Source organism: Mastigoproctus giganteus, chromosome 2, assembly GCF_048544385.1.
Source record: "Mastigoproctus giganteus isolate SK-2022 chromosome 2, ASM4854438v1, whole genome shotgun sequence".
Lineage (NCBI taxonomy): Eukaryota > Metazoa > Arthropoda > Arachnida > Uropygi > Thelyphonidae > Mastigoproctus > Mastigoproctus giganteus.
The window spans coordinates 202895197-202916400 of record NC_143576.1 but is presented as its reverse complement, the minus strand read 5'-3'; the positions used below and the strand labels follow the sequence as shown (position 1 = coordinate 202916400).

The following is a 21204-nucleotide window of genomic DNA, read 5'->3' as shown; positions in this document are numbered from 1 at the left end:
CATTCAGCAAGAGAGACACACAAAGAGGAAGAAAAGAAGTCGGCATAGGGTATCAGATGAGAAATTAATAAAAATTTGGAATATTCTACAAAAACTTTATTATAAAATTATTTTTACTTATTATTTTTAGGGGCCATAGTTTAACGAAGAACCCTTAAAATGTCACTCGGATGTCTGCCTGTCCGTCCTTCCATCTGTCACAGCATTGTATCTCTGGACCTACTCAACTTGCTGACTAGAAATTTTGCATGGGTTTGCACATCAAGTGGGCCAACATAACGCCATATTGATCATTGTTGACAAAAATTTGTCTGAGAAATGGAGGGGGGTTAAAAAGTGGGGGGATAAAAATGTTGTCAACAACCTATAGCTACACCATTGGAAAGAGCTTGAGTATGTTTAAAATTAAAAATGGCAGCATCAGACAGGAAAATGTAAGTAATTTTCGTGGCCCCCTCTATTTCCGTCTCTAATGGATCTAAAAATTTAAAAATCACATTAACTAAGTGTTATTCGATGCTTATCAAGGGAAAACTATTGCGATTGAAATCTATCATTTATTTCTGTTAAAATTAGTTTAAATTTTTTTTTTTTTTTTTGTTGCACTTCAATTTATTGAGCTTCAATAGTGTGCTTCTTTTTACTAAGTAACTCTCCTTTTAGTGACAAAAAGTTTGCTAAATAGTTAATTAATAATTCTATAAATTTTCAAAGCTGGGCTTGTCCCAGCAAGGAGGTACTCAGAGAGCCAGTGTTGAGGCGGCAGTGGTGGGGAGGCGCCTGCATGGAGTCTTGTAGCACCCTCACCTGCCAGTCGCTTCTCCCCCAAATTTTAATCGCTTCTGCAGGAAGAAGTCGGAGTCGCTTCTCCCACTCTTGGTATTCACAACAACTGGAACGACTCAAATAGACAACGTTTTCGTTATTTTCTAAGTTTTAGGCCAAGCCAGGGTACTAGAAACTTTTTACAGTTACCATACAGCTCTCTATTTGAGATACACTAATGACAATTCGTGTTATCCTGAGTGCCCGGCACTCAGTAGTTGACCCATTTATTTACTTATTTTATTCACATTTTACTTATTTTTCTATATAAGTAATTTGGTCCTTCAGGTTGTCACAAACATTCTCGCAGATATGCCAGACAAGCTGTACTTGCTATATGGGAGTCGAAAACGCTGATGGAACTGATATTAGGGTGACACTCAAGTCAAGTGGACCCAATTTCGGCAAAGTCCGGACATTCTGTGACAGACAAACCTCTGCTTGCACCTTCACGATGGTGGGACTGTTAGTAATTAGCATTAGCATTAGCAGAGGAATATGATGCAAGAAAGCAAGCTTATTCAGCATCATCCAAAAAGGAGGAAAAAAAAAAAAAAAAAACCCACAACCACTACTCCCATTTCACCCCTCCGTTCGTTGGAAATACCTGTCCAGCTGAGCCTTAAATTTGTTTAGGCTATCAACTTCAACAACAAGTGATGGAAGTCGATTCCACAAACCAACTGCCCGCTGGCTAAAGGCAAATTCCCGCACATCTATCCGACATCCGTCCTTCCTCAATTTGAATTTATACCCTCTCAGGTGATTATTCTGAGCAAGAGGAAGAATCTCATCGGCATTGAGCATGCTCAAGCCATTCAAAGCCTTATACACCTCTATCAGATCACCTCGCCGATGCCTAGTCTCCAGACTCTGTAATTTGCAAAACTTAAGCCTTTCTTCGTAAGAGCAACCCTTTGTTCCATTCACTAATCTTGTTGCCCTTCTCTGTACTCGTTCCAGCAGCTCTACATCCTTCTTGAAATGAGGCCTCCAGACCTGTATACAGTACTCAAGGTGTGGCCTGACCAATGCCTTATACAAGGGAATAATCACATCCCTATCCCTGCTAGAAAAATTGCTGTATATCATTGACAAGACACCACGACACATGAGCTACTCTTGCCACTCGTCTGCACTGCTCAGAGAACTTCATATCTGCCTGCACAATTACCCCCAGGTCTTTTTCATTCTCTACCACTGTCAGCGTAGTACAACAGAGTTGATATGTTGATCTGGGGTTACTGTTTCCCATATGTAGTACTTTACATTTGTCAATGTTAAACTTCATTTGCCACCTCTCAGCCCATCTGCTCAACCTTACCAGATCCTGTTGCAGCAGCATAGTGTCAGTAGTGTCCTTGACAACCCTGCCAACCTTTGTATTGTCTGCAAACTTGGACATTAAGCTTGATATACCATCATCAATATCATTTATAAATACAGAAAACCATAATGGACCCAACACTGAGCCCTGAGGGACTCCACTAATAACATTAGTCCACCATGAGCAGTGTCCATTGATTACCACTCTCTGTCTTCTCCCCCTCAACCACCCCTTTATCCATAGCAGCAATTTGCCTCCAATGTCACACTGCTCCACTTTGTGTAGCAGTCTTCCATGTGCAACAATATCAAAAGCCTTTCTAAGATCCAAGTATATAATATCAAAGCTATTCCCTGCATCCAGTTCTTTTGTGACTGCATCATAGTATCCAATCAAATTGGTCAGGCAAGACTTCCCCTTAACAAAACCATGCTGTGTCCAAGCTATAACTGAAGTCTTGTCTAAATGATCCTGCAGTGCTTCTTTAACCAGTGCCTCCATTAATTTTCCTGGTACAGAAGTTAAGCTCACAGGTCTATAATTACTTGTGTCAGCCTTTGATCCTCCTTTGTGAATTGGGATCACATTTGCACATTTCCAGTCTATGGGTACCTCCCCTGAGTCCAAGGAAGCTCTCATAATTATGGCTAAGGGTTTGCTTACTTCCTTTGCTGCCTCCTTTAATATAACTGGATAGATCCCATCCACCCCAGGTGCCTTTCTTGTGTTTATCTTCAACAATTTCTCCTCCACTTTACTCCCAGTTATTTCAAGATTCTGTAGCTTACTGCTAGAGTTGAATACACCTCTGGCATTCTCCTCGCTGAATAACTCCTCATGTGTGAATGTCGATGCAAAATATTCATTTAGTTTGTTAGCTACCTGAGCAGGATCATCTGACCCATCAATATCAAGTGGACCAATATGATTCATCCCCTTCCTTCTAGAGTTTACATAAGTAAAGAACTCTTTGCTGTTTTTCTTTGCATCCCTTGCCAAGGATTTCTCATAATCTGCCTTCGCCTGCCTAATCTCCTTTGTAACTTGGTTGCATATCAACTTGTATCTATCATAGGCTTCTGTGTCATGTGTTAATTTGTAAGTATCTCATGCATTTTTCTTCTCTGCCATATGCCTCATTAATTCATCTGACATCCATTTTGGCCTAAACCTTGAACAATATTTCCTAGTTGGTATGTAAAGCCTAGTAGCTTCCAAGAGAAGTTCTTTGAATGCTTCCCATTTTGAATTTGCTGTTGGTAACATCATCAGTTGGTCCCACTGTATAGAATTTAAATACTGTCTCAGTCCATCGTAGTCGCCTTTACGGAAGCAATAACCCTTCCCTTTACCCTTAATGGTAGTTACCTCCTTGAGTAAATCCCACTTCAGCACACTGTGATCACTGCCACCTAGTGGTTCCTTTATCTGCAGATTCTTAATGCATGAAGAATCACTACTGATAATCAGATTAAGAGTATTACTCCCTCTAGTTGCCTCTCGAACATGCTGGTGTAGAAAACAATCATCCAATAAATCCACAAAAGCCTTGCTAGTGTGTGAGTGACCAACCCACAATTTTCAGTCAATATCTGGGAAATTAAAATCCCCCATTATAAGACTCTCTGATTTACTGGCCCATTCTATTTCCCTGTACAGTATCTTATTATACTCATCAGAGTCATTAGGCCTATAGCACACTCCTACTCTCAATTTTGATTTACCTATGCTTATGCCACACCAAACTGACTCATCGATGGACACTGCCCTGTCCATCGATGTCAACTGGCTTCACTTCCTTCGATTTTATGTGTTTCATAACTAATAGCATAACCCCTCCTCCCTTCCTATCCCGTCTATCCTTTCTGTAGACGTTGTACTCCTCAAATTCCAGTTCCGCATTCCTTATATCTGTGTGACACCACGTCTCTGATATCCGAACAATATCTGCCTTTGATGTTTTGAGTAATACCTCAAATTCATCAAATTTATTTACTAAACTCCTAGCATTGGTGTACACGCAAGTATACATGCACCTGTTTCTATTCTTAGCAATCCTAACACAACCCATGTGTTTACTTGTACTGCAATGACTTCCAGCAGTCTCTGAAATACCATGCATCTTGTTTTTCAGGCTTCTGCTCATTCTAATAGAAGCAGTGCAAGAATCTCTTTCACCTCTGCCAGTGGCTACTGTTAATCAATTAGTATTTGTCTCCCCCCCAAGCTAGCAGTTTTCCGACCCACCTAACATTGCCTTGATAGCATCAGCAAATATTCTTGCACCCTTTCTGTTTAAGTGTATCCCATCCCTGTAGAGCAATCTCTCCTGTTAACAAGTACAGTCCAGGCTGAAAAAAATTCTACCCCTTGAGCCTTGCACAATCTTTCCAGGGCCGAATTGATCGACAAGGCTCTCATCATATACTCCCTCCTATCATGTCTGGGCAGAATTGCAGACACTTTCAAATTCAACGCTACTTCACAGCTTTTTTTCAACAGTGACCTGTACTTGTTAAGTAATTCTGCCGGTCTCCTACTCTTAATATCATTAGTGCCAACGTGTACAACTGTATCACCTTTTGTGCCCTTAAAAGATGATATCCGCTCTACAACGTCATCAACCTTTGTCCCTGGCAGACATACCCTGGTCCTGTTCCACCCATCCTTTTTACGAAGCATGTTCCCCGTTTCCCTGACAATAGAGTCACCAAAAACTACTAGTTCCTGTGGGACCAGCGCATTCTGCCTTGGGGACTGCCTCTGTGTTGCAAGATGACCAAGTGCAAGCTCTGACATTGATGTGGGCAGCTGAGAGCTTGATGGGCCCCTTAATTTATTTCCTTCGCAGGCATCCACCCTGTCCTTCAAGGTCTCATATAGGCCCATAACAACGCTGAGTTGTCGCCTAATTTCCTTGCTCTCCTTGCATCGTGCACACACAAAGACATCCCCCACGGCAGTATCATGTCCCGTACCCGATTGCTCCTCAAACATCAAGCAAACAGTGCATCTTAAAAGGCTGTGATTCAGAGGGCAACTGCCCCCCTCAGTTCTCCCCTGAGCCACAGCACTCCCATTAGCTTGAGTCTTTTGCTTTGCTGCTCTGGTCAGAGTCATGATTTCGATTTAATGTCAATAAAATTACAATTTCAGAACAAAATTAAAACCTTAAACTTGTATCCTAACACAGTTATAACGCTATATTTATTTTTCAGTATCGAGTGTTATCTACGAGTTCCCTTTATATAACTTCTGTATCAAGTTATGTATTAATTATTTGTTAAGTTTGTACTCTAAGTCGTTATATATATATAGTTAAAAGTACAATTTAATTGACAATGAAGTTTAACAAGATTAATAGATTTACTGATTAATTGACAATATTATATTATGCACTATACTATACAAAGCTAATGCTATCGAATTCCGGATAGGCTGTACCGTGTTACAATGGCGGTACTTACGAACGGTATTTCTACGGACTCTTAAGTATTGATTAACTTCCAAATCTCACTGTCTCAATTTAGAATAAACTAAGGATCCTGACTAGATCTATAGCTACTTATAGATAATAATTTGATATAACAATTGGTTAATAAATCGGCTAAATACGGTTAAAAACCTCTCGTTCAACGGAGCTGCAATTTGTAACACGTGGATTTGATACCGTTACCGATACTAAGTAATACCCATAAAATCTCTATCAAGTTAAACTTTAAACTAAGTATCGTAACTAGGAATATAAAATTACTCTAGAAAATAAGTAAATATGCCAATTTAAGCTAATAAAACAGAAAATAAATCAGAAAAAACTTCTCTACTCCAGGAGCTGCAAAATAGCTGCGGCCGCACAGGTTACTCTTGAACCCAGTCTCCTGGGTATGACCTCCATGCACAAGTACATGGTGGGTGACCACCCAGTTGTGAACCAACATAAGCAGGGGTCGAGGTGTGGCACCCACACCACATGGAGGAACGCCACCCCTCTATGTTACCAGGCAGTACTAGGTGGTAGATGACTCATCAACTGGTGCAATACCACCACTTTGCTTATTGGAGGCTTGAAGTGGTGGAACCCATGTTTAGTCTCTAGAGCTAAGTTTCGGTCAACCCTTCCCCATCTCTTCCATCATGCAGTATGACTGACGACTTTTGAGGTTATGATGAACATCGAGGCGAGATCCAATATTCCTTACATTTCGAGGGTACAGCTCTAAAACGGTGTTCGCTTGCCTGCCGCTAGTTAGTACACCGGACCGTACCTATTGGTAACTCTCTAGGAAGCTTTTGGATCAGCTAGTGTATAATCTTGTTACCTCTACTCTGCCAGATAGTGACTGGAGGGACTCCGAGTAGTGTGTATGCGGGGAGCATTGTCGAGGCCACGTTATGTCAAGGATCTGGGTATATTCTTACCATGTGTACGCCATATCCAAAAATTTCATTACTTCATACAGCATGTCCCACCCACTTTTCTTACTATTGAATACACCATGAATTGTCAAACTAATAGAGCAAGCTTATCTGCGAAAAAATCTAAACCTCCCAAGCACTTCCTAATTCATTTCACAAATATACATGGTCTCAATTCTAATCTCAACGATGTCCATTTACACTTGCAGTCTGCCAAACCCCATGTACTTTTTCTGACAGAATCTCAGTTATCGGTTGATTCAACTACTGCTCATCTCAGATTCTCAAATTATTTCGCTGTATGATTCCTTTCACCTCCAAGGTGGTACTTGTGCACATGTCCGTTCCAATATTCCCTGTCAAAGACTTGGTAATTTGGAATCTTCTCTCTTTGATCTTCTCTGGCTTAAAATCTCTCTGCCTCATTGTGTCAAATTCATCTGTTGTCTCTACCATTCTCCCAACTCCACTAATCACTTGGAGCTCTTTGACTACCTCTCTTTGCAACTTGATTTTCGTCAATCCAACTTTCCTAACAGTGAGGTAATTTTCCTTGGTGATTTTATTTTTCACAACTCCAGCTTGTTTCCGTTTTCTAATCACACCAACCCAGCTGGTCGAGATGCTGAGGCTTTTGCAATTACTAATGATTTTGCACAGATTGTTCATTTACCTACAAGAATACCGGCCAATCCCAATCATACAGCCACTTCGCTTGATCTTTTTTTCACAAACAACCCTTCTAAGTACACGGTCGAAGTGACAGGTCCTTTAGGCACTTCAGATCACAACTTGGTGATTGTCTCTTCTCCAATGGAACCTTTATCACATGGCTATTCCCAACCTCGTGTTGTTTGGCATTACAAGAATGCAAAATGGGATGACCTGCGAGACTTCTTTTCTTCTTTTCCTTGGTCGGATTACTGTTTCAAAACTTCTGATGTCAACGTTTGCTCAGATCATGTCACTGAAATTATTCTTGCAGGAATGGAATCCTTTATCCCACACTCCACTTTAAAATCTTGTCCTTTATCTAAACCTTGGTTTTCCAATAAATGTGCTAAGGCTGTTCAAGAGAAGAATGTTGCATATCGTAATTGGCTTGTTTCTAATTCTTCAGTTTCATTTTCTGCCTACACCAAAGATCACAACAATTGTAAAGCAGTTATTAATCAGTCCAAACTAGAGTTTGAACAGGCTAAGAGTAGAAAACTTGCTTCTTGCCCTAATGGTAGCTGAGCATTCTGGTCTCTTGCCAAAGCTATTAGCTGCAACTTTTGCCCATCTCTGCTCCTCCCACCTCTATCCAAACCAGATGGTTCCGTTGACACTTCAGCCAAGGATAAAGCTGACCTGCTAGCATCCCATTTTTCTTCCAACTTGTGTATTAATGATCTTGGTAAAGCACCTCCCACCATTTCCAACACACTCCATTCAATGCCTCCTGTGGTCTTCCGTCAAAAGGATTTTGATGAATCTTGATGCTAAGAAAGCTCCAGGTCCCGATGGTATTTCTCCACTTGTTCTCAAAACCTGTGCTCCTGAACTTACTCCTATTATTTGCCGCCTTTTTTCACTCTCTTATTCCAAAGGTGCTTTTCCTTCTGCTTGGAAATTTGCTTATATCCAGCCAATTCCTAAAAAGGGTGACAAATCCCTCCCATCCAATTATTGTCCCATTGCAATTACTTCTACTCTTTCTAAAGTAATGGAGAAATCAATTAACCGCCAACTCTTAAACTACCTAGAAACCTTCCGTCTGATCAACGATTGCCAGTATGGATTCCGTCAGTGTCGATCCACTGGTGATATTCTGGCTTATTTTACCCATTTATGGACTAATTCAATGGAAAGGTTTGGGGAAACACAAGTAGTTGCTCTTGACATCTCAAAGGCTTTCGATCGCGTTTGGCATAAAGGTTTTCTAAACAAGCTTCCATCTTATGTTTGCCAACTGTTTTTAGTAATTGGTTATCCAGTTTTCTCTCTGATTGCTCACTGAGGGGTGATAGTAGATGGCTCTCTGTATTCTAACTTCTCCACTAATGCCGGTGTCCCCCAAGGTTCAGTTCTTTCTCCCACTCTTTTCCTCTTGATTATTAATGACCTTCTTCCATTGACTGGAAATCCTATCCATAGTTTTGCTGATGATAGCACATTGCATTCCAGTTTCCATTTTGAGAAACCCTGTCCTGCTCAATCAGCATCAATTTCTCGAAAATCTGCTACCAAGTCCTTAAATGCCGATCTTCAGGTAATTCTCCAGTGGGGCAAAGACAACTTAGTTGATTTCAACCCTTCTAAAACTCAATCTTGTTTTATATCTCGCAAAAAGGATTCTTCTGCTCCTATGCTTATCTTTAGTGACACTCCGATTTCTAGGCAAAATGATATATCTCTTTTGGGGATTACCCTGACTTCTAATCTCTCTTGGAACAAGCACATTACAAATATTGCTTCCTCTGCATCTAAAAAACCTGGTTTTCTCTTTCGCTCTCAGCGTTACTTTTCTCCCAAACAGCTGCTCACTCTCTATAAATCGCAAATCCGCCCTGCCATGGAATATTGTTCCCACATCTGGGGTGGTGCCCCCAAAACCTCTCTCAGGCTTCTTGATTCCATTCAGAAGAGGGCAGTTAGGTTAATTAATGATTCATCTCTAACAGAGTCTCTTCACTCACTCTCTCATAGACGTACTGTTTCTGCTGCATGCCTCTTCTACAGATACTTCCATGTGCACTGTTCTTCTGAATTGTCTTCTATAATTCCTGCTCTCTCTTTCAAAACAGTCCGAACATGTGCCGCCACCAGCCAACATCCATTTACTGTCCAACTTCAAACTCACAGAACTAACTTTTCATCTTCCTCGTTTCTTCATTCAACTGCCGTTTTCTGGAACAACCTTCCTTCATACGTATTTCCTGAAAATTACAGTCTACAGAAGTTCAAGTCCAATGTCAACATATATCTTCTTTCGTCTTCTCAACCTCCAACCCAAGCACGGTACTAAGTAAATAAATAAAATAAATAAATCTTCTGTTTATACTCCGGGACGGCCAAACAGTCAGAGGAGTTAACAAGATAGACAGAATACAAGAAACAGCACCGTATTCAGCAGTCATGGGCTTGAACCCCGGTCACTCAAGGCACGTGTACTGATGCACCCGCGCGCCTGACCACTAGGCTACGGCGGCCTCTAAGTACTATGGGTTCTAACACCTCTCGTGTTTGGGGTTTACATATAAAAAAAAAAAAAAAAAAAAAAAACAACTTGAATAATAAATTTATACTTAATAAACTGCGTTAATATACTAAATTTGTTGTTCTTATTCCAAAAACATTACTACGAAAGTAACTATCAGGGAAAAAAAATTTTTAGACTACTTTTCATATCCTTTTAATTTAAAATTTTTCCTGATAGCAAAGAATGAGTATCGGCACTTATTTTTTTACAAAAAAAAGCACTGCTAAAGACTATGATATAAGAACACATTAGCTTAAAACCATGGATAGGCTTCGGCCTGGGAAATGGACAGCTGATTGGAGGTTTAATGTTCTATCCTTCTATTACATTGAGCTGTAGTATGATCAAACTGGTGACAGTGGCAACATCGGGTTACCAAATAAACTTGTATGCCTTCTAACCACTACAACCTGTTTTTTTTTTTAAATAGATTTCTGATTTTATATGACAGTTAGTTATCTATCCAGTTAGTTAAGTCCAGATTTATCCTATTCAACCTCAAGAACAAAATGCAAGTGTTTTGAAAAAACTTCTCCTTGTCTAGCCTATAATCACATGAATTCCTTGTGTAGAGTTCATCCTAATTCATGAAGGCATATGTAAATATATGCCATCATGAATTAGGTTTACATACACAGGTGTGCAAAACTTAAGGACCAACACTATTTCTAAAGGTCACAACAACAAAATCAAACAAAACTGCCTGTGGCAATTTACATAACTGTAGCCGTTCAGCAGAAAGCTGGTGAACATGCAAAAATTTGAATCGTGATGAGAGGGCTCACATAAGCAGATAAAAGCAGCAGAGAATGTGCAAATTACCGAATGGTGAGCACAAATGGTACAGACGTTCGATTGGTTTCATACAGTGCTACAGACAACAAAATGGCCAGTAGACAACAGCTAGATGACTTTACCTGGGGTCGAATAATTGGGAAGCTTCAGGAAGGTCGAAGGGCAAGGAGTGTGGCTGCAGAGTTCGGTATCACCCATAGCATCATCTCGTGTGTGGTTGGTCTTCAGAATGATAGGTACAGCTGTTCAAAGGACCAGTAGTGGTCGTCCACGAAAAACAATGCCCGATGATGACTGCTATATACTCCTACAGGCCAAGATGCACTGACACCAGACAGCGGGATCCATCGCAAACCAGCCGCACAGGACGCAGGATATCACAGTTTACTGTATCCAGGCGACTCCACAAAGGTGGACGGTTTGCCCAACGGCCAGTACGCTGTGTCCCTTTAACACCTGCCCATTGGGGATACTGTTTACAGTGGCGCATTGAACACAAGGGCTGGACAGCAGTGCAATGGGGTAAGGTAGTCTTTACTGATGAGAGTAGATTCAGTCTCAGCAGAAATTCTGGACGTCGGCTAATCTGGCAAGAGGTTGGCACATGGTATCACACTGCAAACATCACTGAAAGGGATCGATATGGCGGTCGAGGTGTTCTCGTCTGGGGAGGTGTTATCTTGGATGGACATATACAGCTCCAGATACATGGAAGGCGATACTGTAACCAGTGCGATACAGCTCCAGATACATGGAAGGCGATACTGTAACCAGTGCATGCTACTGTACTAAGGTAATCCTTCCCCATGTGCATCTGTTCCGAGGTGCCATTGGCCCCGATTTTGTGTTTATGGATGATAACGCCACACCCTATCGCACTGCAACTGTTGATATGCTTTTGGAAAGTGAGGAGATTGTTTGTATGGATTGGCCTGCCCGTTCCGCTGATCTAAATCCTATCGAACACATATGGGACGCTCTGTGGAGATGCCTAGCGACACATTCTCTGGTGGGTGTGGATGTGTCGCTAGGCATCTCCACATATGGGACGCTCTGTGGAGATGCCTAGTGACACATCCACACCCACCAGAGAATGTTCACCAGCTGAAGATGGCACTGACAGAGAAATGGACGATGTTACTGCAAGAACTTATCAACAACATTGTTCTAAGTATGGACAGGTGGTGCAAAGCCTCCATTGACATTAGGGGTGGTCATATCTCCTACTGAGGACCACCTCTTCCCTTTGTTCCATCTTTGGCAGTGATGCATCTGTATCATGGCAATCAGTGCTATGTTGCCATTTTTGAATAAAGTCTCTCTGTACCGTTTTGTTTCCGTTGTTGTTTCCTTCATCATTTCTGCACCTCACAAGGTTCCTTTGGTATGCTTTTCCCATATCCAGGCCACTCCTATGAGAAGCTACAGGTGAAAAGCTGAACTGTTCCTTAAGTTTTGCACACCAGTGTATTTTACATATGTGAAATTTCTGAAGATAACATTCTACAGATATTACAGTTCAATGTTAACGTTTTCAGTTCTAAAATTGTAATTTATCAATGAATGAATACTCAGATATGAAGTTCTCTTAGCAGTGCTGACAGGCTGCCGGGTTAACTCATCGGCTTTGGCCAATGATATACATATTTTTTGCCAGATTATCCCATTGTATAAGGTAATGGTTGGATCATATCTTGAGTACTGCATACAGGTCTGAAAGTGTCATTTTAGGAATGATTTAGATCTATTGAAATGGGTGCAGAGAAGAGCAATGAGATTAGTGAGGGGAACAAATAAGTGCTCCTACCAAGAAAGGCTTCAGTTCTGCAACCTGCAATTTCTGAAGACTAGACACCTGCAAGGAGCTCTGATAGAGGTGTTTAAGATTTTGAATGGATTGAACAAGCTCAACGATAACAGCATCCTTACTCTTGCTCAGATCACACACACGAAGTGGCATAAATTCTGATTAAGGTTGCAGGATAGATGTGTGGAAATTTTCCTTCAGCCAGTGGGTGGTTCATTGTTGGAACAAACTTCCATCTTGTGTTGTAGAGGTGGGCAGTTTAATTCAAGGAAGTACTAGACAATCTATTAGAGGAGATGGACAAGTGATATGGGAAGTGCTGAAATATATATATTTTTTGGCTGATGCTGTATAAGCTTGCTACATCATTTATTACATCATTTTGCCACTACTGCTAATTCACTGTTTCTTGGCTGAAGGAGGTAGGTATTAATTATATTACGCTTGGAGGATCCATGTCTCATGTCACTGAAGAACTTTTTCCACTGTTTCAGCTTCTGAGTACTTTAACAGACATTATATCTCATATTAATTCTAATATTGAAAATTGAAGCTGCTACCATATTCATCAATAAATTTTAACAGATAAAAACAGAATAAATGCCTTACCTTTTCAGCCTGGACATCTTTTGCTCTTTCCTGCATTTCCCGTAATTTAGCTATTTCTTTCTCCCTGGCATTTCGCTGTTCCACTTGTTCTTTTTCTAATGCTTCTTCTCTCTCCTAATAAAGTTTATATATAAAAATTTATTAAATACATACAGAGTGATAAAAATTTAACTTACCTTCACAAGGATGCCTGCAGATTTGTATGATAACTGGTATTTAAATGTTTCAAAAAATACAGAAACAATTTGTGAAATACAGTTCATATTTTGGCCACAGGTGGCATTTAATGATCCTTTAGTGTCCATATATTGTAACAGTGATTCCCTCATTTCAGCATTTCAAATGGTTTCCTGCAGAACACCATTTTTATAGAAGTTGGAATGTTTTCTCTCTCATCATTATGTCTAAAGAAGATTCTGCTGACAGATGCCTGAATTCAAGGATGCTTTATTATTATTTTAATAATAATATTTTATTATATCTTCTTCTAATAATAATAATAATAATACATTATTAGATCTAATACTAGATATAATAAGACAATTAAATGTAATAATGAATATAATTACACATAATTAGATATAACAAGTGTGGCTGGATATTATAGTAATGATTACCAACTAATTATTTCAAATAATTACCTGCAATAAAGTTACTTAGGGGATTAGGGATGTTAAGGTAGTAATTAAAAAAGACACTATGGCATAAATCAAATACATTTTACTGAAAAAAAAAATTCATATAACTATTTTTGATGCACGTACTGGAATTTCATATTTTATTATAAGTTAACTGTATATTTCTCTACTTGTTACATATCAGTAGACATTAAGGCAGATTATGAGAGGTCTTTGGCTAAGAGCACAAAGAATAGGACAAAGAATTCCTTTTCTACTAGCAAGAAAGGAATGAATCAAACACAGTCCACTATACAAATGTATAGTGATGATAACAGTATTGGTGATCCTGAATATGATACTGATAATGAATAAATATTTTGTCTATAGTCATATGTAAAGAAGTTTCGTATTAGTTTAGTATCTTCCCTCATTCATTTAACTCATTTCTCTTTTATACACCTTGAGAAGGGTCGTCCCTCCACCACCATTCGTGGCCAAGCTTTTCACAGTGCAGATTCTCTAACTTGGTCCTCATAGAGATAACATTCAACATCCCTCATCAATCTCATTATCCTTTTTTGAACCCCCAAAAGTTGTACATACTTATTCAGATGTGGCCTCCAGAACTGAATAAAGTATTCCAGGTTGGTCTCACTATACTCTTATATAGAAGAATAATAACTTTTCCTCCAACTTTCAGAAGGCTGAGAAATCATTGATAGAACACCATGTGCCTTTGTGGCTATCCATTCACACTTTATTTCTATTTTACTTCAGTCTATAAATTATTCCTTAGTTCCTGTTCCCTAGGTGCAAGAACTTAACTTACATTTAGCAATACTTAAACCTTAGTTTCTATTTTTAGTGGCAATTTCTACTAATTACCACTAAGGTGGCAATTGCCACCTTAGTGGTAATTTCTGTAATCAGACTATGCTGATTAAAAATGACATGGACTAGTTCACATTCTAAGTCAGCAGACATGGTTCTTGTTAACCACTCTTTTAACCTTCAAATCACCAGCACTCTCTGACTACTTTTCTTATGCTCCTTTTTCTATTTCATTAAGAAAGATGAGGAAAAACAACAAGGGTGTTAGCACCAATTCCTGAGGGATATCTTTCATTCCTCCTTTATTATGGATGTGGGAGACACTAGTGTTTTTCCAGTTCAAGGGGATCTGGATTGCAATGATCTTATTGACATTTTTAAAAGTCTGATATACTCATATGCTGCTTTTTTTTTTTTTTACCACAGCTGGATGTACAATATCCACCCTGAGGCCTTAACTCTGCATCTGAGGCCTCAGCCTCAGATACAGTAATCCAACTATCTTGGCTCATACCTGCCCCACTAACCCAAATGTACATTATACTCTAAAGTTCACTGCAAAGTACAGTGAGGTTTTTCTGAGAAATGTGCTCATATACAATAATATGTTGCATGTTTCTCACCAGCATTTTTGTGTAGTCAGCTTTGTAGATAGTAGCATGAATGCAGGCATTAGATAGAGACATTTAAATATCAAAAAAGAACGATACATTTTTCTGAGAATTGATAAACTTCTTATGAACTATACGAGAAAACAAAATTCATTGGCAACACTGGTTGGGAATCATGTTGGGATAGTACTTTGAATGTGTTGGGAGCAAGTTCCTCCAAGATACTCAGAATCCTGGACCCTTCCTTTGATAGAGTTCAGATTTTGCTATTTTTGTTATTATTTTTTTTTTATATTGTATCATTTTTCAAAATGCAGCAAAAGTATCAATTCTCAGCAATGTATATCGTATTAAAATGGCATACATTGAATATCACTGTCGCAGAAGTCACTTTTCTCACAAGAACTCGCTGTTGTGACTGAAGTGACTTAGATAATGCTCCCATTATCTCAAATAATTAGGGCATTCTTTGATCTAGGACTCCGTAGCTGAGTGGGCAGGAGTGGGAGTGTAGTAGCACACGCTCTTTGAGTAGACCGAGGTTCAAGCCCCTGACTGCCGAATACGGCCGATCTGCCAATCCGCACTGGACCAGCATGGCAGATTATGGTCCATTTCCCTCAGCATGAATTGTTGAGGAGGCTTCCATCCTGCAGTGGGTTGATAATGGCTGCACTTTACTTTTTTGATCTAGGACAAGTTATTCCTTATATAATAAATTGGATGTGTGTGCATATGGTATGGTTGTTTATTGGCGAATTAGCTGCTATGGCTATAGTGCGCCTATTCGTAGGAATATCAGAAAATAATTAAGAATGAAGCCAGTTCGATTTCATGTCAGTTCTGAAACCTATTCATAAAAGATTATACACTCCAATTTGTTTCAAAAAGCAGAAAAGTTCATTAATATTTGCCTCCTCTCCAATGATATGATGTAATGTCAATGGTTCTTGAAGATTAGCCAGATTTTGAAGTATTGAAGTTCGATGTTGTTATAAATTGGATGTACTGATATTTTTTTGTATTCAAAAAAAGGAGTGATTTTTATGAAATTGCTTCCGAGCTACAGCAATTAACAAATAAGGAATAAATTTTGATCAATCTTACTATAGCATGTGCCAAAAACAAATCTCACAAGCCAATCTCAATAATTTCACAAGTCAATAGTACTGTACTTCAATCCTCAACTTCAGAGTACCAGCAGTTCTGACAGCAACCACTCCAATCCAGTTGCAACCACAATGAGGAAATATGGTATCTTTGAGTTTCAGAAATGCCATCTCCAAGTCATAACAGATTCCGATAACAGATTCCGAGCTAATTCCTATAGCGAGTAGAAACATCATCCTTTTGTAAGGGCTCTTAGGTTTAACCCTCCTCAGTATCCCACAGTGGCCTAACCTGACTCTGTCTATGGAAATTTAAAACAATAACAAATCTCGAGCAACACTTATCTCCATGATTGTGAGCAAAGGTATTTATAGCTTTAAAGCAGTGTAACATTACTAACATGCCCTTCTACCTAAAAGTATGAAATCACATTTATTTTTTCTTAATTTTCAAAGTTTTTATTACAATAGGACCAACTCATTTATCAATTTTTATTAAAATATTTTTCGTTATGTGTAAAAATAAAAAAACCTAAATAATATTCGAGAATATTCCAGAAAGGTGTAGAAGACTAAAGAATGTGTTAGAACGTAGTAGATGCCCGGATGTGGTAGTACATTGTAGATGATTCTAGAAAATGGAATTATTGTTTTAATATTATAGAAGATTGTAGATGATTCCAGAGTGTTTTGCAGTATCCAGTTGCGAATTACATCATCACAGCTGTGATGATGTTGTAAAGCAGATATCTTTTAAGGACACAAAGGGTGATATTGTTGTACATGTTGGCACTAATGACATTAAGAGTAGGAGATCTGCAGATTTACTTAACAAGCACAAGTCAATGCCGAAAAAAAAGTCGTGAATTAGGGTTAAATTTGAAAGTGTCTGCAATTCTGCCAGATCATGATAGCAGGGAGTATATGATGAGAGCCCTGTCAATCAATTCGATCCTGGAGAGAGACTGTGCAAGGCTAACGGGGTAGAATTTTTTTCAGTGTGGTACGTGCTTGTTAACAGAAGAGACTTCTTCTACAGAGATGGGATACACTTAAATAGAAGGGGTGCGAGAGTGTCTGCTGATGCTATAGAGGCAGCATTAGGTGGGTCAGAAAACTGTTAGCTAGAAGAGATTCACAGACTAAAAGGTTAAAAGTTTGTTTGTTTGTTTCGGGATTTATTAGGTGCATGGGCAACTATGGCCATAGTGCACCAAGGTTAAAAATAGCTGCAGGAAGAGGTGGAGATGATCCTTGCACTACTTCTACTAGATTGAGCAGTGGTCTGGAGGGGGGGTTCAGGGACTGGTGGAGCCTTCATGAAACAAATAGACACATGGGCTGTTTTAGAGTAACTAAGAATAGGTGCATGTATACTTGTATGTACACCAATGCTAGAAGTATAGTAAATAAATTTGATGAATTCGAAGTGCTGGTCAAGACACCAAAGGTGGACATTGCTGGGATATCAGCGATGTTGTGTCACACAGATATTAAGAATGCAGAATTGGAATTTGGGGAGTACAATGTGTACAGAAAGGATAGGTAGGGAGGAGGGGTTCAGGGCCGCCCTTGGGCTGACTGGATCCAATTGTGCCATGCGCTCTTGTGGGCCCCATGTGCGGCAGGAAAATTAACATTGGATTAAAAAAGTGTAGATGAAAAAAAAAAAAAAAAAAAAAAAAAAGAGATAAATGAAGAAAAAAGTTTTTTTTTTTAAAGTTTAGTTAGAGAATTGAATTGATTAGCATTTTATCAATTTGAGTACAAATGACACAGAAAAATAGTGTTTTTATTTTTATTATTATTATTTTATTTTATTTTTTTCAATTCATAACATGTGAAAAATTAAGTCTGTATAATTTATAAAGGTGTGGAAATTTTGGCCATTATCTAGGGCTAATTATCTCAACACCAGATTTTACACATCCCTTGGAATATCAAAAGTAATTAATTTTTATACATGTATAGCCCACCTTACATATGGGCCAGACATAAAGTGGAGTTTACATGTATGAAAATTAATTACTTTTGTCTGGCACATGCTGTATGGCCGAGCAACCCCACTCTCTCTACCGAACGCAGTATACATCGCCATAAAGTTGTTTAGTAATATTGGTATGTTTTTATTTGAATAATCGTGCTCCTTATGTAAGTAAGCAAAATTTACCGTATTTTTTGGCTTATAAGAAGCACATTTTTCCCTTATAAATACCTTAAAAAATTACACTGTGCCTTAAAAGCTGAAAGTGGCAATACAGTTTTGCGCAAAACCGAGGGTTAATATATGGTAGTTAATGGATAGTTAACTACTATATGTTAGTACACTTTTCAGTAATTATTAGGCTGTTGTTGGAATAACAAGTGAATTTCAGTTATACATTTAAGCCCTAATCAATTGCAAGCACATCAAGAAGGCAAAATTATACTATTGGATTTAAGCTAAAAGTAGTAAAATATGGCAAAGAACACGGGAACAGAGCAGCAGAAAAATTTCGTACCACCGCCTACTGAGAAGATGATTCGTCAATGGAGGAAGGAGGAAATTTTATTACAAGAAGCTGATAAAACAAAGCACAACCTTGGTAAAATTCCACCTAAATGGGCAAATTTGGAAAAGAAACTTGTGTAGTTGGATAATGGAACTCAGAGATGGGTATTGCAATCAGTACTAAAATTATAATAGTAGAAGCATTGAAACAAGCAGCTGATATTGGGATATATGACTTTAAAGGAACTGAATCTTGATGTTATCGCTTCATGAAAAGAAATGGGTTAAGTTTACGTACAAGAACTAGAATCGGCCAGAGAATATCTGCACCGCAGTTTAAACTTGTGCTAACTACACCACAGTTTTAACTTGCTGTGCTGATGGGACCAAACTTCCACTAATTGCCAAAAGAAAAATTGCCAAATGGAATTCACATACTTGTACAACCGAAGGAATGGATGGATGAAGAATATATCAAAGAGTGGTTTGTAAAAGTTTGGTTCAAACGCCCTAGTGGACTATTGCATAAAAATGCACTACTAGGATAGGATCAGTTCAGAGCACTTAGGACTGAAAACATCAAACAACTGGCTGAAATGATGAACACAGAATTAGCGGTAATTCCAGGTGGCTTAAATGCATTCAAGAATAGCATGCGGGAGCAATGGAATAAATGGATTATAGATGGGAACCATGATACAACACCTACAGGAAGGATGAATGTCCAGCAATAGCACAAGTGTGTGAATGGGTGCTGAAGTCATGACATGATGTTAAGACTGAAATTGTGATCAAGTCCTTTAAAAAATGTGGTATAAGTGATGCAGTGGATGGCACTGAAGATCATTTACTGTATGAGAGTGACAGTGATACTAGTGAAGGAGAATGATGATTATGATAATATTGAGGATAATGATGATCAAGTCAGTAATGAATCTGAAGTTGAATAATACTAAAATAATAAGAGTAATAATCCTATACCTTTCTTTATTGGCTTTTGGGTTTTATTTTTATTGAATTTTAAATTTCCATTGTATTAACAATACATTTTTTTCAAAAGGTTTTTTCCTTAAATTTACCTTTACAAAATTAGGGTTCATATTCCCTGCCACAGTATCTTATAAGCCGACGAATACAGTATTTTATTCTTCATTTTATTTATTGAGTTGGAGCTGGTACACGACACAAACCCAGTGGCATAACTATGCTAATGCAGCTACACTGGTGCCAAGCTTGAAAGGGGCCCGTGAAATTTGGAAGACAGATTAATTTCTCAAGACAATTTGAATTTCATTAATAAATGAGCAATTTTTTAAAATTAAATGTAACACATTCTTATCAACCTGGCAACTGGCCGCCCAAGTATTCTTTAGACTGATGCCATGCTTATAGAAATATTAGTAAATAAAAGATAGTCGTGAAATAGTCAGCAAAACCAGTGTCAAATATAAATATACATCACAGTCTGATTTTATTTTGGTGGTGGTGAATTTACATTTTTTGTGTGTGCCTACTGCTCTGGCCTGATGTAGTCAAGTGGTCAGAAGCATGAGTGCAGTAGCAGATGCTCTTTGACTGGGGTTGAAGCCCATAAAACTCCTAAATATGATTAAAATTTGTATTGATTGATTTACTGTAAACTCGATTGACCTGGTGGTTGTGCCGGAGTATAAACAAGAACATTATTGTCGGAGTGTAATATGTTTTATTTTTCAATACACAAATTTGTCACATAACAGTCTAGCTGTGGCCAGTGTTGTCATTTTAGCACTTTTCAGCTAGTTTTGGCTTTCTTTTATTTATTTATTTTTTGTTTATCTGAAACAAAAAACTATAAGGACTAGGAATGAGCTATTACTATGCTAATAAGAGGCACATCTGAATCAAATCGCGGATCCTTTGATCCTCGCGTATGGCATTCTGAAACTGTCCAGTGCATTGGGAGTGACCTTTCCTGTAATTAGCGTTTATCCCATGGTGTTCAGAGCAGAATAAGCAATGACCAGGCAGAGTAAAGTGCCTACTTCGGTTACTCCAAAGCTTTGTTTCATTAAATTTATGGTTTTGAGTTTCATTTGCCGTTTTCACAACACATTCTACCCTTGTCTACTGCTTTGTTTCTATACAGCCAACATGCCTTGGACTTTGTTGCTGGCCATGAATAATACATTTTATAATGCTTTTATATGTGCCTGTTCTGTTTTCATTTGTGGTGGGAAAATTTGTTGCAAAGTTACTTGAAGGAGTAACTTGGGAAACAAGAGTGGGAAATGAAACAAAAAATTCAGCCAATCGCAGAGATTTTCATTTGCTTTAATGGCAGATGAAGAAAGTTCTGCAGATCTTGTCAAGCATCATGTACCATTCTGTAATTCTACATTTTTAAGTTTCTTAGAACACAAAATAATTTACTCATTACCACTATTTTTTTCTAACTTGTGATAGAAAGGTTGAAGATGTAAGTAAATTTATTATTCCAGTTCTTATAATTTGTGAATGTGGACCATTCACAAATTATG

At 38.5% G+C, this 21204-nt stretch overlaps 1 protein-coding gene across 1 annotated transcript in view; it reads right to left on the bottom strand.

The window, feature by feature from the left end:
• LOC150089920 (cilia- and flagella-associated protein 45-like) overlaps positions 1 to 21204 on the bottom strand; it is a 154820-nt gene that overhangs the window by 26677 nt on the left and 106939 nt on the right. The window contains exon 9 of the mRNA XM_090390133.1: positions 13024 to 13137. Coding sequence (XP_090246259.1) covers positions 13024 to 13137 — 114 coding nt within the window. The remainder of the gene's footprint in view (positions 1 to 13023; positions 13138 to 21204) is intronic.